A 20,024-nucleotide genomic window follows, 5' to 3' on the forward strand; every position below is an offset into this window, starting at 1 on the left:
CTGGAAAATCAGCTGCAGGGGTTGGAATGGAACTCTTACAGATAAATTTTCTTTAGCTAAGTTATTCTTGGAAAAAGAAATACATACTTACACACACACACATATATATATATATATATATATATATATATATATACAGTATATACTGGTATATACTCCTTTTTACAAGAAGTACTAAATCTACAAATAAAAAGCCATTTTCTGAATACTTACTATCTCAGATTATTGTAATGCTGGAACCACCATTATTCTAGACATTTATTGGAATGTTGTCTGTGCGATTTGTTTCCAGTAGGAATCTGCTCCACAGTTTGGGAAAATTTGGACGTATATTGATTTCTTCTGCTTTTCTATTCTTCTGCAATTCAAGCTCCATCCAACGCAGAAATGCCTCAGCAAGTTCCTGAAAAATAAGTTACATCAAATGTAAACTACAGGAATATCTATGAATAAGCTACAAATAAAGAATGAAAATGACAAAATTGGTGCATGATTTTTATGGAAGATATAATCATGTGTAAAATGATGGAAGAGAGTGACGTGGATAGCTGAAAGTGTGATGTGTGTATGAATGTGTAAACTCTTGTTCACTGCATACTGGGTACGTAATATGATTATATGGTTACCCCCAGCATTGTGAATGGGGTTCTAAGCTACAGGGAGTTACCAGGTTTGTCACTCAGCAAAGAGTCACCTAAAGACAGTATCAGATCTAGCAAGTGGATGATGGGGGCCCCCACTTACCACCAAAGTTATATTAAAAAAAAAAAAAAAAAAAAAAAGGTGGGGATATTGCTAAGACAGAAAAAATTAGTGAAATAATGGAGAAACAGATTCAGGTCCCTTATCCCTGAGGTCACACTCTGCACCCCCTCCAAACCAATCATGTTTACAGCAGCTCTACTCTCTCTATTCCCATTCATCAAGCTTTCAAAACATTCTTTCCATCTGGTCCTTACTTCATCCCCATGGATTAATAATCTATCATTTACAGCCTTCACACTTTCACATTTCTTTCCACCGTCACTTCTACATTTCTGCACCTCTTTCCAGAATTACTTCCTATTTTCAGAGTAGTTTGCAATAATTTTTCTTCCTAGATCATCATTTACCTCCTTCTTTTTCCCTCTTCACTAGTCTCTTTATGTGCTTCTTGCTCTCAATATATTCAGTTCTTATTTCAATTGAATCCCTGTCCTGTAACCACTCAACCACTTCTTCTTCTTTTCCTCCACTGCTCCCTTAACCTCTTCATCCCACCATGCCTTAACTTTCTTCTTTGTTGTTACTCTTGCCACACCACACACTGCTCTAGCATTCCTAACTAAGAAATCCCTATATGCATTCCACAGGCTGTCCAGATCCATTTCATTTCATTTCACTGATTCTAACTCCTCCCCTAGTTTGATCCTGTATTCATCTCCCATTTCTTTGATCCTCAGCTTCTCGACTTTCAGTCTATCTCCCTGACTGCTCCTCTCTCTCCTAGTCCATCTCACTCCTCTCAGCTTGATCTTGCATACCACAATCATATGATCTGACAGACCTCCACATCGTCCTCTCACGGCCCTCGTTCCAGCAACCAACTCATATACATATGTGGTACATCAACAAATAAATGAACGTTATCTGAAGAATATAACAATCTTTACAGTTGTTTACAGCAACACATTTCTATAAGCCAAAAAAAAAATATATATATATATTTTTTTTCCTTACCTTCCAGCCACTTAAATAACAGTCTGGAAACTTCAGCCAGTTTTGAAGATCTCTAAATCTGTTGTGGACAGCCTCAATATGACAGTCCAGCTCCCAAGTTCTCTGCTTCATTATGTTTCCAAAACAGTACACTGCTTTTTCCCGAAGAGCTCTACTGGCTATATACCAAAGAGTCTTTGACTTTACAAGGCCAATTGTGTCCTCCTTATCATTCAGGAAATACAATACATCTCCTTCCTTGTATAATTCACATCTGACCTGGTGGAATGAATGGGTTAAAAAGAGTTGTTACATCAAAATTTAATTCCTTCACTCTGATAATGTATGGTACATTTTATCTTATTATGGCTACTACTAGATTATTTTATTCAGCTAAAGAATACCAACAAGTGATAAATGCTGTATCCAGCCATTCCAATTCAGTCTCTCCTAAGCTGAATATAATAATCTGGAGATGGTAAGAGTAACAACAATTATGTAACTAGATTTAAGGGGTAAAATATATTATTGCATAAGTGGTGGGTGGGGGCGTTCACCATCCACTCACTCGATGTAGTGCTGCTCTCAGTTGCCTGTCCCTTCCTCTCTTCCCTTCCTTTCTCTTCCGTCAATCAATCTTTCATTCTTTCCTCTTCCTTCTGTCTGCAGGTGACTTTACATTAAGTGACAAGCCAAATGGCTTCCCGTGCACCAGGAAACCATTTACTATGCTGAGTAGTAACCATATAACCAAATTATGGAACCTGGTGGTTTACTGGGTAATTAAGGCACTCCAATCTGACTGAGGCAGTGCACATTTATATCCTAGCGATGGCTGGGGTCTATTTGCTCACATAATGCCATTCAGGGATAAGCGAGGCTGGTCACTCTCATCTTAACTGTCAGAACCAACTTGCTTAGCCCTGGGCTCCTACGCTCCTCATGGGGCAACACTCGATTAGATGATGATGATGATGATGATGATGTAAAATATTCTATGAACAATCAGATACTAATAAGTGGATTCAATTTTTTTTTTTTTTTTCTTAGTACCAACATTAGTTTCTCTCATTCCCTCCACTCTAGTTCCTCAGCCTTGGATAATCCCCTCCCATTATAAAATGATCATCTCTACTATCGTACTGTGTCAGGGTGAATTTAACTTCCATTGTTAACACTGGTAATTCTTGTACAATCAGTATTTAATATACCTAATGATGATCAGTGTGTGTTTATGTATGTGTAGGATGGTGGTACAACTTTCAGTAAGGCCATAGAAAGGAATTCTTAAAATTTCTGGAGGTCTTCCTCCACATTAGCCATGTAACAACATAGCTTGTGGGATCGTTTACATGGATGTTATCTACATGGGGAACTTAACTACCATATTATGTGCATAAAACATGGGGCCACTGTAATGAATAAGGATGGATGTTCAGAGGATGAAGTGCATGCAAAAGCACAGCAAGGAAGAAAGGTTACTGGTTCACTGAAAGCTGTGATAAGAGAATGGAAAAGAATGAAGAAGAAGAAGAAAAAACAAAACAAAAAAACAAAAGGCTGCTGCATGAGAGTATAGTAACCCCCACTCAAACATAATGAAGCGAAGAATTGGCTTTGTTAGACAGACACAAGTCAAGAATTAGAGCCATGGAATTGAGTTTTGAGAAAAGGATGTGCACTTCGAAAAACAGACAAATAAGGATGTGAAGTAGTGCTGTGGAGTTTATCTGAATGTGCTAGAGAGCAGTTAGAGAAATACTGTGAAAGAACTGGCCATGTGGAAAGGATGGACAGAGACTGACTAAGAGCGTGTATGTGAATGGGATGAAAGTGGGGATAGGGTGGAGATGTATACAAAGAGGGTGTCAATTGGAGTGAGGACAGTCAGATGGCAAGAGGACAGGGTGGCATGGAAGTACAGAAATATATCAAGATAGCAAAGCATGGAAAGCTGCCATCAGGTGAAAGATGTATACATTCTAGCATGGTAAATAATCACTGAACAAAAATGTTACATCTGTGAACTGGAGCCAAAACTTTGAGGTTGAATTGTGAGTGAATGGTCATTTGGTTCTTTCTCTGGGCATGCTGTTGACAATTCTCCCAGAATCGTATTTTTTCTTTCTCACTCGACCCTTTCTTGCCCTATTCTTAGGTGGAAAACAAAAGTCAGGAAGATAAAAATGACTGCTGATGCAGATGTATTACTATGAGAATATATGAGGCAATGCTGTACTGTTGGTGAATCTAGTGTAATCAGTATAACTAACCTTTTCTTTATGCTGTGAAAGTTCAGAAATGGGTATCTTAGTGTAGGAAGGGCAGGTGAATCCTAATGCCTCTAGAAAGTCAACTGAGTGATGTGGTGGCAATGCTGTTAGGCTGCTGTATTCAACATCACTGGCAGTTGGTGTTAAAGACAGCAAAATGAGCTGTGGTTTGTCCAAGTGGGAAAGGTTAATTATGTGCTGGTAGCTGGGCTGCAGAATCTCACACACAGCTGTGGTCCTGGTGTGGTGCAGGAGACTGTACAAAATATCACAGTTTGACTTGGCCATGGACTCCAACTGATCCCACACACTCCTGGCTACCACCTGTACAAATATAAACAAAAATGTAAGCTACATTATATATCTATATCTATATATCTATATCTATCTATCTATTTATGTATATACAGTACATATATTACAAGCATACCCTGATTTACGATACCCCTAGATGCCATACCCCAGAATAGTGATGGGGTAGATATACCACCCTACCCCGAGCTTTGTGATGGGTTTTGCTTTTTTTTTTTATTGATTTTGATGACATTAAAAAAAAATAAATTGTGTTTAGACTGGTTTACAAACTGTTTTTAGACTTATATTAATGTGTTTTAGTAACAGGTGGAGTGGACGTTGTCATTTGGGGTATGGATTCTTGCCCATCGATGAAGTACAAAACAGTATGGACAACTAGGCGACTCAACATAGAATATTCGTGTTTGACCACTGAATTGTCATCTAACTTATCATGGAGTAAATAATAATAATTCTACATAAATACTGATAACTCTGAAAACCTTAGAGAGTAAATATTTCATGCACTGATGAAAACTGTGACATCGATAATTCATGCGTTTACATTAGGGCTGTTCAAGGAAAAACGCTTTGAAAATACAAAGGAACTTCTAAATAAATGTTGGAGAATAAGAGAGAGGAAAATAAAGCTCAGCAACCAGAACAGTTGCCAAAATGACATAAACAGGGGCCGTTGAAAAGGCTATCCCAATCACATCAACGATCAATAACTCATGTGTTTACATTCAGGTTATGCAAGGGAAAACGCTTTGAAAATACAAAGGAATATCTAAATAAATGTTGGAAAATAAGAGAGAAGAAAATAAAGGAGCTCAGCAACCAGTACAGCAGCTAACGCGACATGAAGAGGGGCTGTTGAAAAGGTCTTCCCGATCACAATATCAATGTGATAATACACATGTACAGTGGGTAGACAGAATGAAGAACAGCACCATTAGCTATGACTGCTCCCCTATCTAGCTAATGTTCATTTAAGCTATCCTGAGCAATCTACATGTGCACATTTAATGAGAAAGGAGGGGAGGGGAGTGGAGGGAATCAATTTCACCTCCAGCAATTTGGCAGTGGGTCAAAAGGAAAAGATATAATAATACTGTACATAATGCAGGAGGTAAGATGAGAGCAAGGAATAAAACCTCCAATTTCAGTAAGCCATTACATGGGCCAAGCTACCACATTTGCCAAAATGACAAAACCTCTGATAAGTGATCCTCTATACATGATACAGATGCTCATACTGTAGTTTTCTCCTGACTTGCTAGAAAGTGCAACCTTCAAGACTCAAAACAATGGGTAACTATGAGAGAATTACACTCAACTACATAACTAAAGAAATATTCCCAATCCAAGATTTATTATGGTGTCAAAACAGTGCTCTTAGCTGTCTTGCTTAATAAAAACTGTACACATTAAATCACAGTACTGCTGAACAGTGTTAACTAGAATTACTCTCATTCTGGATATTCTTTATAAAAAAAAAAAAAGGCCACACAGAAATGGAAAATCTGATGACTAGTCTGATAAACTTCTCTAACCTTTAATCAGATTAACCTCTCTTACCTTAACTCAGACACATGTAAACCTCTCTTACCTTGGCAACATGATAGCGGTCTCCTTCATACAAATCTATGTCTTCCTTCTTCCTGGTCAAAAGGTGAACATTTTTGCTACCAGTTATAAGAAATAACTCTCCATTTATAAACCTGCAACAAAGTTCAGTACACTATTAAACACCGTTTTAAGTCATATATGGAATTATGAGTCCTTCTACATTAACAACTAACTAGAGTGAAAACTCTGAAGCGTGGGACAGATTTACTATGGTGGGGGATATAAATGGTAATGAGGTTCAAGTGTATTGGGAGGTGTTGCTGATTAACTTACTGAAGTGTCTTTCTGCAAGGTTTACACTTGCATCAACAATTAGGGATCACTGACCATGCTGGCATGTTAGGTACCTTTACTTAATGGAAGCTCTCCATGTACTACGATCTTGAGTCATTTCCTTGTTCAGTCCCCTAGCCCATGGATCTTCATGCTAAGCCTCAACCCATATTTTTCTCAGTCTGTCACTTAACATTCTTCCCTCCACATTCACAACTGCGACCATTCTCACCAGTCATTGTTTTCTCTCTCTTCACCATGTCCAGACCACTTCATTATACTAGTTTGAATAACTTTTCTGATATTTCTTCTGGCAAATCAGGTGAAGGGGGATAATGTGGATATTATAGGTGAGCAGTGTGTGAAGAATGATGAAGGATGGGTAGTGATGAACAGTGGGGATATTAAATATGCATGGAGAGAGCATTATAGCCAGTTGTTGAAAAAGGAGTTTAACTGGAGCAGAGAAGGTTTGGAGCCTGCAGATCCAGTGTTTGGCCCTTGGCCTTTGACTGACGCTGTTACTATGAATGAGGCAATAGGCAGGATGCAGGTGGGGAAGGCAGCAGGTGTGTCTGGGTTGACTGCTGAAATGCTGAAAGCCTCAGGAAATGTAGGAGCGAAGTTAGTCACTGACCTGATAAATACGATTATATATGAGTGTGTTGTCCCATACGATTGGCTGAAGAGTGTAATTGTAAATGTGTACAAGGGGAAGGGTGATGCCCTGGAAAGGGTAAATTATGGAGGTATAAAGCTTTTAGATTAGATAATGAATGTAATGGAGAGAGTTCTAGAAGGTATGATTTGAGAAAGAGTGAATATTGACGAGATGCAGTTTGAGCTTATGCCAGGCAAAGGGAACAGTGATGCCATATTCATTGTTTGACAGCTTCAGGAAAAATATATAGGAAAGAAAAGGGAACTGTACTTTGTTTATGTTGATATGGAGCAGGCCTTTGACAGAGTCCCTGGAGAGGTGGTGAAGTGGGCAATGAGAAAGCTTGGGATGGAGGAGTGGTTGGTTAGGGTGGTTATGGCCATGTAAGTGGGTGCTCGCACCCAAGTAAGAGTGAATGGAGATTTGAGATATGAGTTTTCCATGAATGCTGGTGTGCATCAGGGGTCAGTTTTGAGTCCCTTGTTGTTTATCATGGTACCTGAAGCTCTCTCACGTGACTTCAGAAAAGGACTCCCACGGGAGATGTTGTATGCTGATGATTTGGTGGGGACTGCAGAGAATGAAAGGGAGGTGGAGGAAAGATTTAGGAAGTGGAGAGATGGTATGGGACACAAGGGCTTAGGAGTATATGCAGATAAAACAGAAGTGATGATATCAAGGGCTGGTGGCGGTACTGTCAAAGATGAGGGAGAGTGGCCATGTGCACTTCCCAGAAGGGTGTGGGAAGTAATTCCATCTTGTGCAGTGTTTATGATAAGTGGGTGTATAAGAGATGTAGTGGTATTAGAGGTAGACTGCGAGATAATGCTGATTTTATGTGTGCACCATGCCAGGGAGAGCAGGTGGAGATTGTCAGGCATGAATGGATTGAACTTGCTGGTGAGTCTCGGATGTGTGGAAGAGTTTTGTTATTTGGGAGACAGGTTATGTGCTGGAGCTGGGGCTGAAGCTACATCTGTGGCTAGGGTGAGAAATGGTTGGAAAAATTTCAGGGAGCTGTTACCTCTCCTCACACTAAGAGGGCTCTCCCTACATGGTAAGGGATGCAGTATGTGTCAGGAGTGTAATACTGTATGGTAGTGAGACCTGGACAGTAAAGGAAAAGGATATTCACAGGCTCAAATGTACAGAAATGACAATGATTAGATGGATGTGCAGTGCATCCCTGAGTGCAAGGCCTGGGGAGGCTGGGTTTACAATGGAAGAATTGAGAGGTAGGATGGGACTGGAGTGTATTGGTGTTGTGATGAGGGGAGGTAGACTGAGGTGGTTTGGGCATGTGGAGAGGATGGCGGATAATAATTGGGTGCAGAAAGTTACAGGCACTAATACTGGGGGTAGGGTTGTGAAGGGTAGACCGAAAAAGATCTGGGACGAGGTCTAGTGTGACCTTAGGGTTAAGTGACTGAACAGGGAGGCTGCCATAGACCAAGCAGCATGGAGAGCCACTTTTAGGTGACCAAGGACGAAGCATGCAAGCATGTTGGAGCCTTCAAATATGACAACGAAACTAATTGAAACTTGTAGACGATGAGGTCAGCTCTAGAGATGTACTGATACCAAAATTTTGACCAATACCAATACCGATACCAGTGCATTGGAGACCAATCTATTAGGCTGTTGCCCATAATTGTGCAACTTTCTTTTTTTCAAGTTTGTCATTGAACTACCACTATGCACCATGTACTTAAAATAATATGATACTAAATAATTAGATATTACCAATACATTATTTTTCATCCCAATAAAACAACCAAATTCTATTTAACAACATAACTTCAAGTGAGTGATATACTACACACTAAATTCCTTTTAAATATCTGTAGCAACAGCAGAAAATCAGCCAATACCGATTTTGATACTCTAAAAATGGGCCGATACCACCGATACCAATACATAGGTACATCTCTAGTCAGCTCACTGAAGTGTTAAAAATACTGAATGGGTGACAACCTTGGCCAAAGAAAGTTGCTTAGCCTCAATATAAGTTCAACATGAAACCATGGTTGGGAGCTTGAAATTAAAAGACAACACCAGCATATGCGAAAACTTTTCAGACAAAAGATCTGGTCCACCTGAATGTTGTTAATACCACTACAGTAGAGCAGTTTAAAAGAAACCTTGACAGGGTCTTACACACAAAATAATGTGTGTGTAGTAGGTATACATTCCAAGGCAAACACAAAGTATCACCTCAGGATAGAACACAAGCTCTCTGATACTGGTACTAACTTTTCCTGGCACCTCTCCTTCTCTTTAAAGCCTTGCACCCATACTATTATGAATCCTTACCTAGGGCATTGAATTTAGTTCGGAGTTTTTCTTCTTCTAAGCCAGTTGCCATCCAAGGCCGAGTCCAGCCTACCCTATGGAACATACTGTAGTTGGGTAGAAGAAAAGTGTGTGTATGTGTAGTTGTCTCAGCCCAGATTTTGACTGTGTAAATATGGCTGAGCTCCACACCTTAAAGTGCTTTCCAAGGCCACCTATCAGGCTTTAGGCCCCATACCACTCCTGTGGCTTAACTCCCAGGGACCATGGTAGCCATTCACTTCCTACATAATGATGGTAATTTTAATCAGAGTGATGGTTATGTTAGAAGTACTTGTAGTGGTGATAATGATGGTGATTATAATGGCAGTTGTGAATGAATTAATGTTGGAGATGGTCAGTGTTATCATAAGTGATAACGTAATGATAGGGGTAGTGGTGACAACAATCTTGGTTTTAATGATAACACTGGTGGTAATCACTGCGGCAGTTTTGATGCTGGCAGTGTAGGTAGTGGTACCCGGTACTAATTAAAGTGGTAATGATGACAAGTGCCAGGAATTAAAGCACAGGTAATGTTAATGACAGTAAAGGTAATGGTGAGTGATGAGTGAGGTACTGTTACTGGTGGAAATGAATGCATTACCAGAGCTGATTGCACTATTGGTTGCAGAAAAAATATACTGTATATATACCAGGTATTTTACATTTTTTGTTCTTACCAACATTATTTTTTATACATTCACTCATAATACTGTATTATTAAGAAAATAATCATACCTTACACTGAAGTGTCCTGCTTCTCCATTAACTTTGGTCATTCCAATCACTTCTTTTGTTGCTTCAATTTCATTAATGAAGTATTCTTTCCACAATTCATTGCTGTGTGGTTGGTGGTCATCCTCATCTCCAATACCTCCAGTAAACTTTTTGTTGGCATATATCACCACATCCCACCAAGATTCTCTACCCATAACTTGCAATAATGTCAAACCACGTGGAACCTGAAAAGCACTTTGTTGTTATAATAACTTGTCAGACTAAACTGCCTGAGGTACAATAATAACATGATACATGAAAGATCAATCTATCTATCCATTGCCAGACACCTTAATCCCTTACACTGTACGGGGTGGCCACAAACAAATCGTCTCCACGTCACCCTGTCCCCCGCCATTTCCCCGCCCCGCTCCCAATTCACACCCCCCTCTCTCATATACCTCTTCACTCCATCCCTCCATCTCATTCTTGGCCTGAAAGATGTGGAGAGAATGGATGACAATAGAGTGGTGAAAAATGTATATCTAAGAGAATATGAAGGAGGGAGAAGGCGAGGTAGGCCAAGAAGAAGGTGGAGGGATATGGTGGATGAGTGTGTTGGAGAAAGGTATGGAAGTTGGTGAGGCTAAGGGACTAACAAGGGTCCGAGCTGCATGGATAAATTTTGTGCAGAGAAGTGCATAACCAGGGATTTGGCACCCTTTTTAACGTGACAGCATTTGGATTGGCTCTATCAGATAGGTAGCCATATGTCCGACATGTCGTAAAAATACCCCCGCTAATACCAATACACCAGTCCTGTATGAGACGGCCCTAGCATGTATTCAGTATGGATGGTGGGTGTTAGCGCCGAAGTGGTGACATGTAGAGGTGTGCGTACGTAGGAGGACTACTGGACCTTGAAAGCAGGCTGTGAAGCCTATGCCCAGAGTCGGTCACATAAAAAAAAAAAAAAAAAAAAAAAAAAAAAAATGTGAAGCTACAGAATGTGATGAAATTTTTTTGGCCTATCTGGTGGAGCCAGGATTTCGAGGGCTTGAATGATGAGCGAATGGAAGCGTGGCCCATTGAATTGGGCAAACTCTGGCTGTCTGGACGTTGCTACTCCTCACCCTGCCCCAGGGTGGGAAAGGAAGTCTGGATGATGATGATGATAATGATGACAATAATAATTCACATGGAAAAGGAGTTCAAGAGATGCAAGGACAGTGTAACATCAAATTCTATGTAGTGACATTGATTTTTCTTGTAATGCCCAGATAAACATTCTACAGTATTTCAAAGGACAACAACAACAATAACAACAACAATAATAATAATAATAATAATAACAATCAACTTCATCACCGTCATCCGGACCTCCTTTCCCACCCTAGGGCAGGATGAGAAGTAGCAGTGTACAAACAGCCCAAATTTGCCCAATCCAATGGGCCACGCTTCCGTTCACTCACCATTCAAGCCCCCTCTATCTGATACGCCGAAAACATTCACCACATTCTGTAGGTTCACATAAACGTATCCGATAGAGTCAATCTGGATGCTGTCACGTTAAAAAGGGGTGCCAAATCCCTGATTATGCGTTTCTCTTCACAATAATCATCCTGCCAGCTCGATCTCTTGTCAGTCCCTAGTCTCATCGACTTCCAAACCCCTCTTCTTCACATACTCATCCACCATATCCCTCCACCATCTCCTTGGCCTACCTCTCCTCCTCCCTCCTTCAAATTTGCTCAGACATACCTTCTTCACCACTCTATTATTATCCATTCTCTCCACATGACCATAACATCTCAGTACACTCTCTTCCATTCTGGTGTCCACAGACTTCCTCACTCCAAATTTTTCACGAATCCCATTACTTCGTATCTTATCCACTCCCTGTACTCCACATACATTCCTCAGCAGTCCCATCTCCACTGATCTCACTCATGACTTCATTTTCATGCCACACCATAGTCTCACATCCATATGTTAACACTGGCACTAACACTCCATAATAATAATAATAATAATAATAATAATAATAATCCATCCATCCATCCATCCATCATCCAATCCTATATTGCCCGATGAGAAGCGTAGGATCCTAGGGCTAGGCATTGCCATTTACGATGAAAGTGACCAGTCTCACTCATTCCTGAGTGGTGTTATGTGAGCAATAAACCCCAACCACTCCTTGGATACAAACCTATCTATCTATTGCCAGACGCCTCAATCCCGTTCGGGGTGGCCACAAACAAATTGCTTCCAAGTCGCCCTGTCCCTTGCCATTTTGCTGCCCTGCTTCAAACTCACACCCCCCTCTCTCACATACCTCTCCACCCTATCACTCCATCTCAACTTCGGCCTCCCCCTCCCTCTCTCCCCCTCTACCTCACTCACATACACTCTTTGTCAAGTCTTTCAAACAAGCCTACACAGGCTTAATCCAACTGGTGCACCACAATTACCCACTAAACCACCAGGCGCCATCATTTGGTTATATGCTTATCACCCAGAGTAGTACATGGTTTCCTAGTGTACAGGAAATAATAATAATAATAAAAATAAAATGATTGGTTACCTACAATATAACAAAGCTGCACCATTTGTCATTACAGTAGAAGTAGGAAAGAATTTAACTCGAGCACTTGAGCAGATGTCTAGTCAAACTGATATTATATGGACACTGAAAATTTACACTAATGTTGGTGAAATGGTCTAGATAGTAAACTGTGCATACATTAATACCGTGGTGGGAGAGGGATTACTGTACATTATTTTGAAGAACTAAAGTACAGTAATATCAATAAAATCTCCATCTGATACCTTTTGTCGAATATCAGGGTTTGTATTGTAGATTTCATCATCAGGGCCGTATCCACCATCAACCTTAATGTCATGCAGGACTGCAGAGTACCCTGACTGAAGAATGTTGGCAGGAACTGAAGAACTTGTTATTTTCACCAGTTTTTGTTCTTTTTTTTGTTCTGCAAATTTATACAACCTAAAAAAAAAAAAGCACATTACAATAATTCCCAGTTATTCATAATTGCCATTCCTTGCATCAGATTATTCTTGCCTATATGTGTTTCTTATCCTTTTTACTCTAACCTGAACTGAAACTGCCCTCTTCCCACCACAACTGCTGAGTTGTATTAACAGATTATACAATAGCAATACTAGTCATGAAGCAGTGCTATGACAAGGAAGTGAAATAATCTGCAAAAGAGCGAAACTGTCAGCCAGGTTAGTGTAAAATGGGTATTGTTTTCATTTTTAGTAACAAATTACCTTGTACTCATTTATTTTCAAATATGTGCTTGAATTCATGAAATTTTTGGATTTATTAAACCAGGCTTTCCCCAAATCAATTCAATATAACGAGATTCTACTGTATAACACGGAGTGGAGGGGAGGGAAAGTCCAAAGTCTGTATATGCAATTAATCATATACCGTACCATACCAGTTCATCATAAAACAAGGGTCTGCTGTACTGACATTAGTACCAGATTAACTGTTCCTACTGTTAAATGTGCTAGAACATTTTCTAGCAACCACTGTCTAGAAAGCAACATATTAAAGGGCCCATGCATCATACTTACTCAGCAGCATCAAAATTTTTCATTTCCTGAGAGACTAATCTCTCAAAAGCAATCATAAAAGTGTTGGGGAGAGGTTTTCCATATTTCTCTTGATACACAGCATTCATTTCCCTTCTCAGAGTCTCCATGGGAAGCACTGTCATCTTCACCCCCTGTAATTATCAGTAATTAACATATCACTGACAAAAAGAAAAAGGAGGGGGAGGAAAGTGTAATGTCTGATTTGGACTACAGGGACAGGGAGATGGTTAACAATAAAACTTGTTAGCAAAAACATTAAATGTATGTGTACCAATATGGATGGGACTGAAAAAAAGTGGGAACACTAATGTATCTTACTTTCAATGAATCTCTGGACTTCAATTTCCTCATGAAAACTGATGCTGACCCTGAATACTCAATGTCTCAGATGATTCTGTGGAAATATTTGTATTTAAAGATTGTATAATTCATTCAGGACACCCAAATTCTGCAAAAATAACACGTCACTCGAGAGCACAAAGTTAGGTTTGTTGACGTCAGTGGACAATGGGTTAGTCTGCACCCGAACCTTATTCATCCCCAAATTGTTCAAGTAGATTGGGGTAGGGTAAATTGTCGGATTTGACTGAATTAGATTAGGTTAGGTTGTGTTAAGTAACAGTAAAGAAAAACGATTAGTGATACACTAACTGGTGCAGGGCTAAATCAACCTAAAAGTCTGATATAGCGCGTGGCCGCTTGCCATGGTTTGGGTGTAAAACTGGTGGTTTTATGGTTGATATCTCCAAATTTAAGCTATTCCACAAATTTGAAATGCAATTAAAATGATAATTACATCATATTTTATTGAGGAAAAAATAAAATTGCAAATATTATGCATGGGAGCTCTCCTGCAGTTTCACATAATAACAGTGGAAGATGGTGGTTATAACATTATCATCTACCTGTCTCCATTCTTCCATCTCAAAAATTGGGTGATAATGTAAAAACAGACAAGCAAACAAATTGCAGTACCCTGGAAGACCGTAACATCCCCTCAGATTTGCATAATACTGTCTCGGTAATGAACTACATAACATTTAAGCTGTGAAAAACATTCAAAATGATCCTATGAACCGTGGATGAAGGGATCGTTAATACATGAACAACATTTGAACATTACAATGAATGTCATATGGCACTTTATTATTCATTCAAGCGATACACCTCACTGACGCTGAACTTGCGTATGTCTGCGGCTACTTTTCTCTCGGTACGCAACTAGTTACAATTGTTCCCAAAAGGCTCTTATGCTATCAAAGCAGTACAAACGATTTTATCATATACCACGTACCTTCTGACGCAAAAAAACTTCGTGTCACACACCCTTACGTTTCATTAATTTCTACTTGATTAGCCCACTGCTGGGAAGTTCCATCGAGGTCAGCACCTTCCTCTTCGTAAATTGATAACAATTTTCACGTTTATCAAAAGGTAAACGTTTGTTAATGTTTGAATAGTGAGAAAAAAATTAACATATATCTTAATACTTTCCAGTGCCCAGGCCATACCTTTGTCAGCAATGAAAGCAAGCGCCTACTCAATACGTACAGCACGCAACTGACGAACAGTTCAACGGTTTGTTTACTTTCAGGAGCCATACGTATCGCCAATTTCCGTACGGTTCTACCATGGTGGAAAGTGGCATGGTTTCTACATTATTTTGTTCTGCTTACGTGTTAACTCATTCCATATTCATGGTGGTCTCAAAACCCCTTAACATGCCATTCACACGTTTGTTTTTTACTTTTTTAGGCCTTGGCACTTTTTTTAATGCCAACTTCAACGCTTACCTTATCATCAGAAAGGTACAATGAAGTTGTCAGTGCAGAGCGGACAAATTACTGATTGATCAAGTGGGTCTGCAGCAGGTCGAATAAAGCTGTGACCCACGTAAATCGACAGCCAAGGGACGTTACAACGAGGTGTCTGTCACCAACTCAGTCTCACCGTCCGTGTTCAGCTGGATAAGGTGATTGGAGACGAAATCCATTGTGCTGTCTGGTCTACAATTTCATTCCTATGGATGACCACATGGGAAGAGATCCATTGAAGACGTACCGGTATGGTCCAAGCATGAGAGAGAGAGAGAGATGCTATACGTACCTTACAAATGTTCTGTTCATATACGTTTACTCAAGGTCAAGAGATTACAGTATTTGTATCTATCGCGCGTCACTCGGTCCAGGTAACGGACCTCGCTATCTTTACACTTCCACTTTGATCTTAACCCTTTCTTCACTCAAGATTCTAAATGTAGTTCTGAAGTGCTTTTTTATTATTACCTCGTATTTTCAAGGAAGACTGAAAGCTTGACAGCACAAAACGCAGTGAGGATATGGAAACAATGCAGGTGGAGTTCAGTGGTGAGGCATTAAAGAGAAGGAAGGGAAACTGAGGCTATGAAAGTACAATAAAGGTTGGGACTCAAATGAAGGTACTAACAGAGTGAAGATAGGTTACCATAATGAAGGAATGAAAGCACAGTGAAGCCAGAGCAACAAAATGAAGGGAAGATTAGTAAAGACAGCAAGATAAGGTAACAAAATGAAGGAATGGGAGCATAATGAAGATAAGGTAACAAAATGAAGGAATGAAAGCATAGTGAAAATGGAGTAATAAAATGGAAGAGGGATAGATTTGTGAAAATAGCAAAACTGGGTGACAAAATGAAGAAATGAAAGCATAGTGAAGACAGGGTAAGAAAATGAAGGAATGAAGCATAAAAACTGGGCGACAAAATGAAGAAATGCAAGCACAGTGAAGGCAGGGTAAGAAAATGAAGGAATAAAAGGATAGTGAAGATTGGATAACAAAATGATGGAAGGAAAACTTAGTGAAGATAGCAAGATAGGGTAACAAAATGAAGGAATAAAAGTATGGTGAAAATGGGGCAACAAAATGAAGGAATGAATACGTAGTGAAGACTGGGCAATAAAATGAAGGACAGAAAGATTACTGATGATAGCAAGATGGGAGAACAAAATGATGAAATGAAAGCATGACGAAGATAGGGCAACAAAATGAAGGAAGGGAAGCACAGTAAAATACTGTATAGGGCAATATAATAAAGACAGGAATGCATAATGAAAATACATCCGTACAATGAAGATACTGAGAGATTAAAAACATGCATAGTGAAACTGTGAAATCACTAAATGAGGAAGAATGTTAAATTCTGGGGGAGACAATAAACCAATATCAAAAGGCAGAATATCAAAATCTTGGACCAAGGTCTTAAGGGCCCCATACACGGTCATTCGTGAATGCACAGTCACGGTGATTGTGCAGTCACTGGTTTTGGCCATACACTAGTAACGAGACTGCAATATTCAGTTATCCAAAGAGAAATACTTTGAAATGGTTTGGCCATGTGGAAAGGATGGAGAATGAGACACTGACTACCACACACACTCAGGATGGAGTTATTCCCTGCACCCTTCTAGCGAACTGCTCATCGCCATGCTGCTTCTGCTTTGACAATACCGCCACCAGCCCTAAATATCACCACTTTTATCACCATTTACTCTCAAACCCTTGTGTCCCATTCAGTCTCTTTGTTTCCTAAATCTTTCCTCCGTTTCCCTTTCATTCTCTGCAGTCAACACTAAGTCTTCAGCATACATCATCTCCCACAGGAGTCCATTTCTGAAGTCACGTGAGAGAGTTTCAAGCACCATAACAAGCACTAAGGAGCTCAAGACTGATCCTCGATGCATGTCAACATTCATGGAAAACTCATCACTCAAATTTCCATTCACTTTCAACTGGGTCTGAGCACCCACATACATTGCCATAACCACTCTAACCAGCCACTCCCCAATCCCAAGCTTTCTCATTGCCTACTTCACCACCTCCCTAAGAACTATGTCAAAGGCCTTCTCCAAATCAACAAAAACAAAGTACAGTACAGCTTCCTTTTCTTTCCTACATATTTTCCCTGAAGCTATCAGACAATGAATATGACATCAGTGGTCTCAGCCTGGCATAAACCCAAACTGTATCACCAGTTTATAAAAACATCAATTTAAAAACCCTATATAAATATTCATATCCTGAATTCAGAACTACAATCATCTTGTTCCCAGCATTTTCATTAGAGTTAGACTAACGAGGAGTCTATGAAAGCGAGGTGGTGAAGGAGACTTAAAATGAGACGGAAAGGTAAACATGAAAGAGCACGTAAGGAAGGGTGGTGGTGTATCAAGAGAAAAGGGGTTGTTGCCGAGAAGAGTTCGACATACTTCAAAGCTCTTTTGTCAAGGCCAATATCAAAATGCAGGGTAAAAAAAAAAAAAAAAAAAAAAAAAAAAAAAAAAAAAAAAAAAAATCCTGAATTAAAGGAATATACATTTTTGAAAATCATTATCCACCTGCATGCCATTAACCACAGAGGAATAATCAACAAAAGCTCTTACAGTACTATACTATAGTATGTGCAATAAACAATAGCTGTATATTTTACTGTAAAATACTGCACTCTGCTGTACTGCATGTATTTCATTTACTGCATGTCTAATTTTTCAGCATGAATTACTTTATGTACAATACAGTAATACAGGCACTGTATAATATACAGTACTATGATTTTTTTTTTTTTTTCAGGAAATCTCTTTTGGGGGTTGTTTTTTCTAAGTATGAATAGTTATACTTTACAATATAGGGTTTTTGTAGGGGTTTCATCCTCTGTTGTGGGGCTGAGGGGAGGGGGGGTAGTACAACATTTTAAAAATATATATAAATGCAGTCATGCGTTGCATACCATTCGACCTCACAACGTCCATTCACTTTAATGTCCAGGACCCATAAAAAAGAAAAAAAGAAAATCCAGAAAAAAAAAAATCTTAATTTGGGCTTTTTATACTATGTTGTTCTTTAAATTGTGGTAGGTGGGGGCACTCACCATCCACTCACTCAATGTAGTGCTGCTCTCGGGTGTCTGCCCTGTCCTCTCCTCCATCCTTCTTTCCTTCCATCTTCTTCTATCTTTCTTTCCTCGTCTTTCTGCCTACGGGTGACTTTACACTCCCTCTTCTGTCTTTCACTCCTTCATTCTTTCTTCTTTCTTCTGCCTATGGGTGACTCTACACTGAGTGACAAGCCAAATGGTTTCCTGTACACCAGGAAACTATTTACTATGCTGGGTGGTAACCATATAACCAAATTTTGGCGCCTGGTGGTTTAGTGGGTAATTATTGTGCTCCAATCGGATTGAGCCGATGAAGGTTTATATCCAAGGGGTAGTTGGGGTTTACTGCTCACATAATGCCACTCAGGGAGGAGTGAGGTTGGTCACTCTCAACTTAAATGTCAGGACCAACTGCCTGGCCCCGGGCTCCTACGCTCCTCAAGGGGCAACGTAGGATTGGATGATGGGTGGATGGATGGATGTACTTTAAAAGTACCGGGTAATATACAGTACAGCATACAGTATACCATTATATACCATCCATCATCCAATCCCATGTTGTCCTGTGAGAAACGCAGGAACCCGGAGCTAGGCAAGTTGCTCATGACATTTAAGATCACAGTGACCAGCCTCACTCATCCCTGAGTGGCATTACATGAGCAATAAATCCCAACCAACCCTTGGATACAAACCTACAAAGGCTCAATCCAACTGGCACCTTAATTACCCACTAAACCACTAGGCACCATAATATGGTTACTGTATATGGTTTCCAGCCACCATAGTCAATGATTTCCTGGTGTACAGGAAACCATTTGGCTTGTCACTCAGTGTAGAGTTACCCACAGGCAGAAGGAAGAGGAAAGAATGAAGGAAAGAAAGACAGAACAGGGAGTGTAAAGTCACCTGTAGGCAGAAGAAAGAGGAATGAGTAAAGAAAAGACAGAAAAGGAGGGATGGAAGAGAGGAAAGGGCAGACACCCAAAGCAGCACTACAATGAGTGAGTGGATGGTGAGCACCCCCACCTACCACTCTACCCTGCCCATCAAATAGGCCTATACAGTATACCAGTGGAGCAATCCATAACACATTCCACATTAAGATACATATACCTGTATGTACTACATAGTACAGTGCATAAGTTACAGTGGTTGTTTAACGTCCAGATCGCTTTAACATCCAATTTTTCAAAACATATCGTGAATGCTAAGTGGTGCATTGCTGTATAGGCATTATTTGATATGGTTTTGGCTAAATTATGATGGACCATTGGGGTATTACTGTATATAAGTTATGATTTACAAAATGGGCAGTATTCTCTTTTTAGAGGTTATGGACGTGGTCATCCCATTCACCACACAAATATCTTACCTCAAGATATTGCAATACTTGCAATCAGGGGGGCACCCAAGGGGGGGAGGGCCCTGGGCCCGGGCCCCCCCCTTAGCTCTCTGGGTCCTTTAAAAATTTATACATATTTATTTCGATAACAGCAAAACATGAAAAATTGGTAAGTACAAAACAAAGAGTAACACATAAGCCAGCAGCTCTCTGACTCTAAACCTGCATGTGACCTCCCAGTAATTATCGGATTACCTGACCTCA

General features: G+C 39.9%; 1 protein-coding gene across 1 annotated transcript; it reads right to left on the minus strand.

Annotated features, from left to right (window-relative positions):
• Positions 1-215: 215 nt before the first annotated feature.
• LOC145410707 (uncharacterized) lies at positions 216-13,627 on the minus strand. The gene is made up of 7 exons (XM_080280817.1): positions 13,489-13,627; positions 12,712-12,889; positions 9,904-10,127; positions 5,878-5,989; positions 3,972-4,295; positions 1,720-1,977; positions 216-403 (listed from the first exon to the last, which is right to left on the minus strand). The coding sequence occupies exons 1-7, from the start codon at positions 13,614-13,616 to the stop codon at positions 251-253; spliced, it is 1,377 nt and encodes a 458-aa protein (XP_080136943.1). The 5' UTR covers positions 13,617-13,627; the 3' UTR covers positions 216-250.
• Positions 13,628-20,024: the final 6,397 nt, after the last annotated feature.

This window comes from Coenobita brevimanus, chromosome 86 (assembly GCF_032717465.1).
Source record: "Coenobita brevimanus isolate Jiangsu-jjx chromosome 86, ASM3271746v2, whole genome shotgun sequence".
Classification (NCBI taxonomy): Eukaryota; Metazoa; Arthropoda; class Malacostraca; order Decapoda; family Coenobitidae; genus Coenobita; species Coenobita brevimanus.

What these genes read in the sequence shown, in the direction of transcription:
- LOC145410707 (XM_080280817.1), bottom strand. Translation starts at nt 13,616, where the DNA reads ATGGAGACTCTGAGAAGGGAAATGAATGCTGTGTATCAAGAGAAATAT. An exon ending in AAAAATTTTGATGCTGCTGA is followed by an intron (nt 12,890 to 13,488) that starts GTAAGTATGATG and finishes TTTTTTTTTTAG; the next exon opens with GTTGTATAAATTTGCAGAAC. An exon ending in GTTATTTAAGTGGCTGGAAG is followed by an intron (nt 404 to 1,719) that starts GTAAGGAAAAAA and finishes CTTATTTTTCAG; the next exon opens with GAACTTGCTGAGGCATTTCT.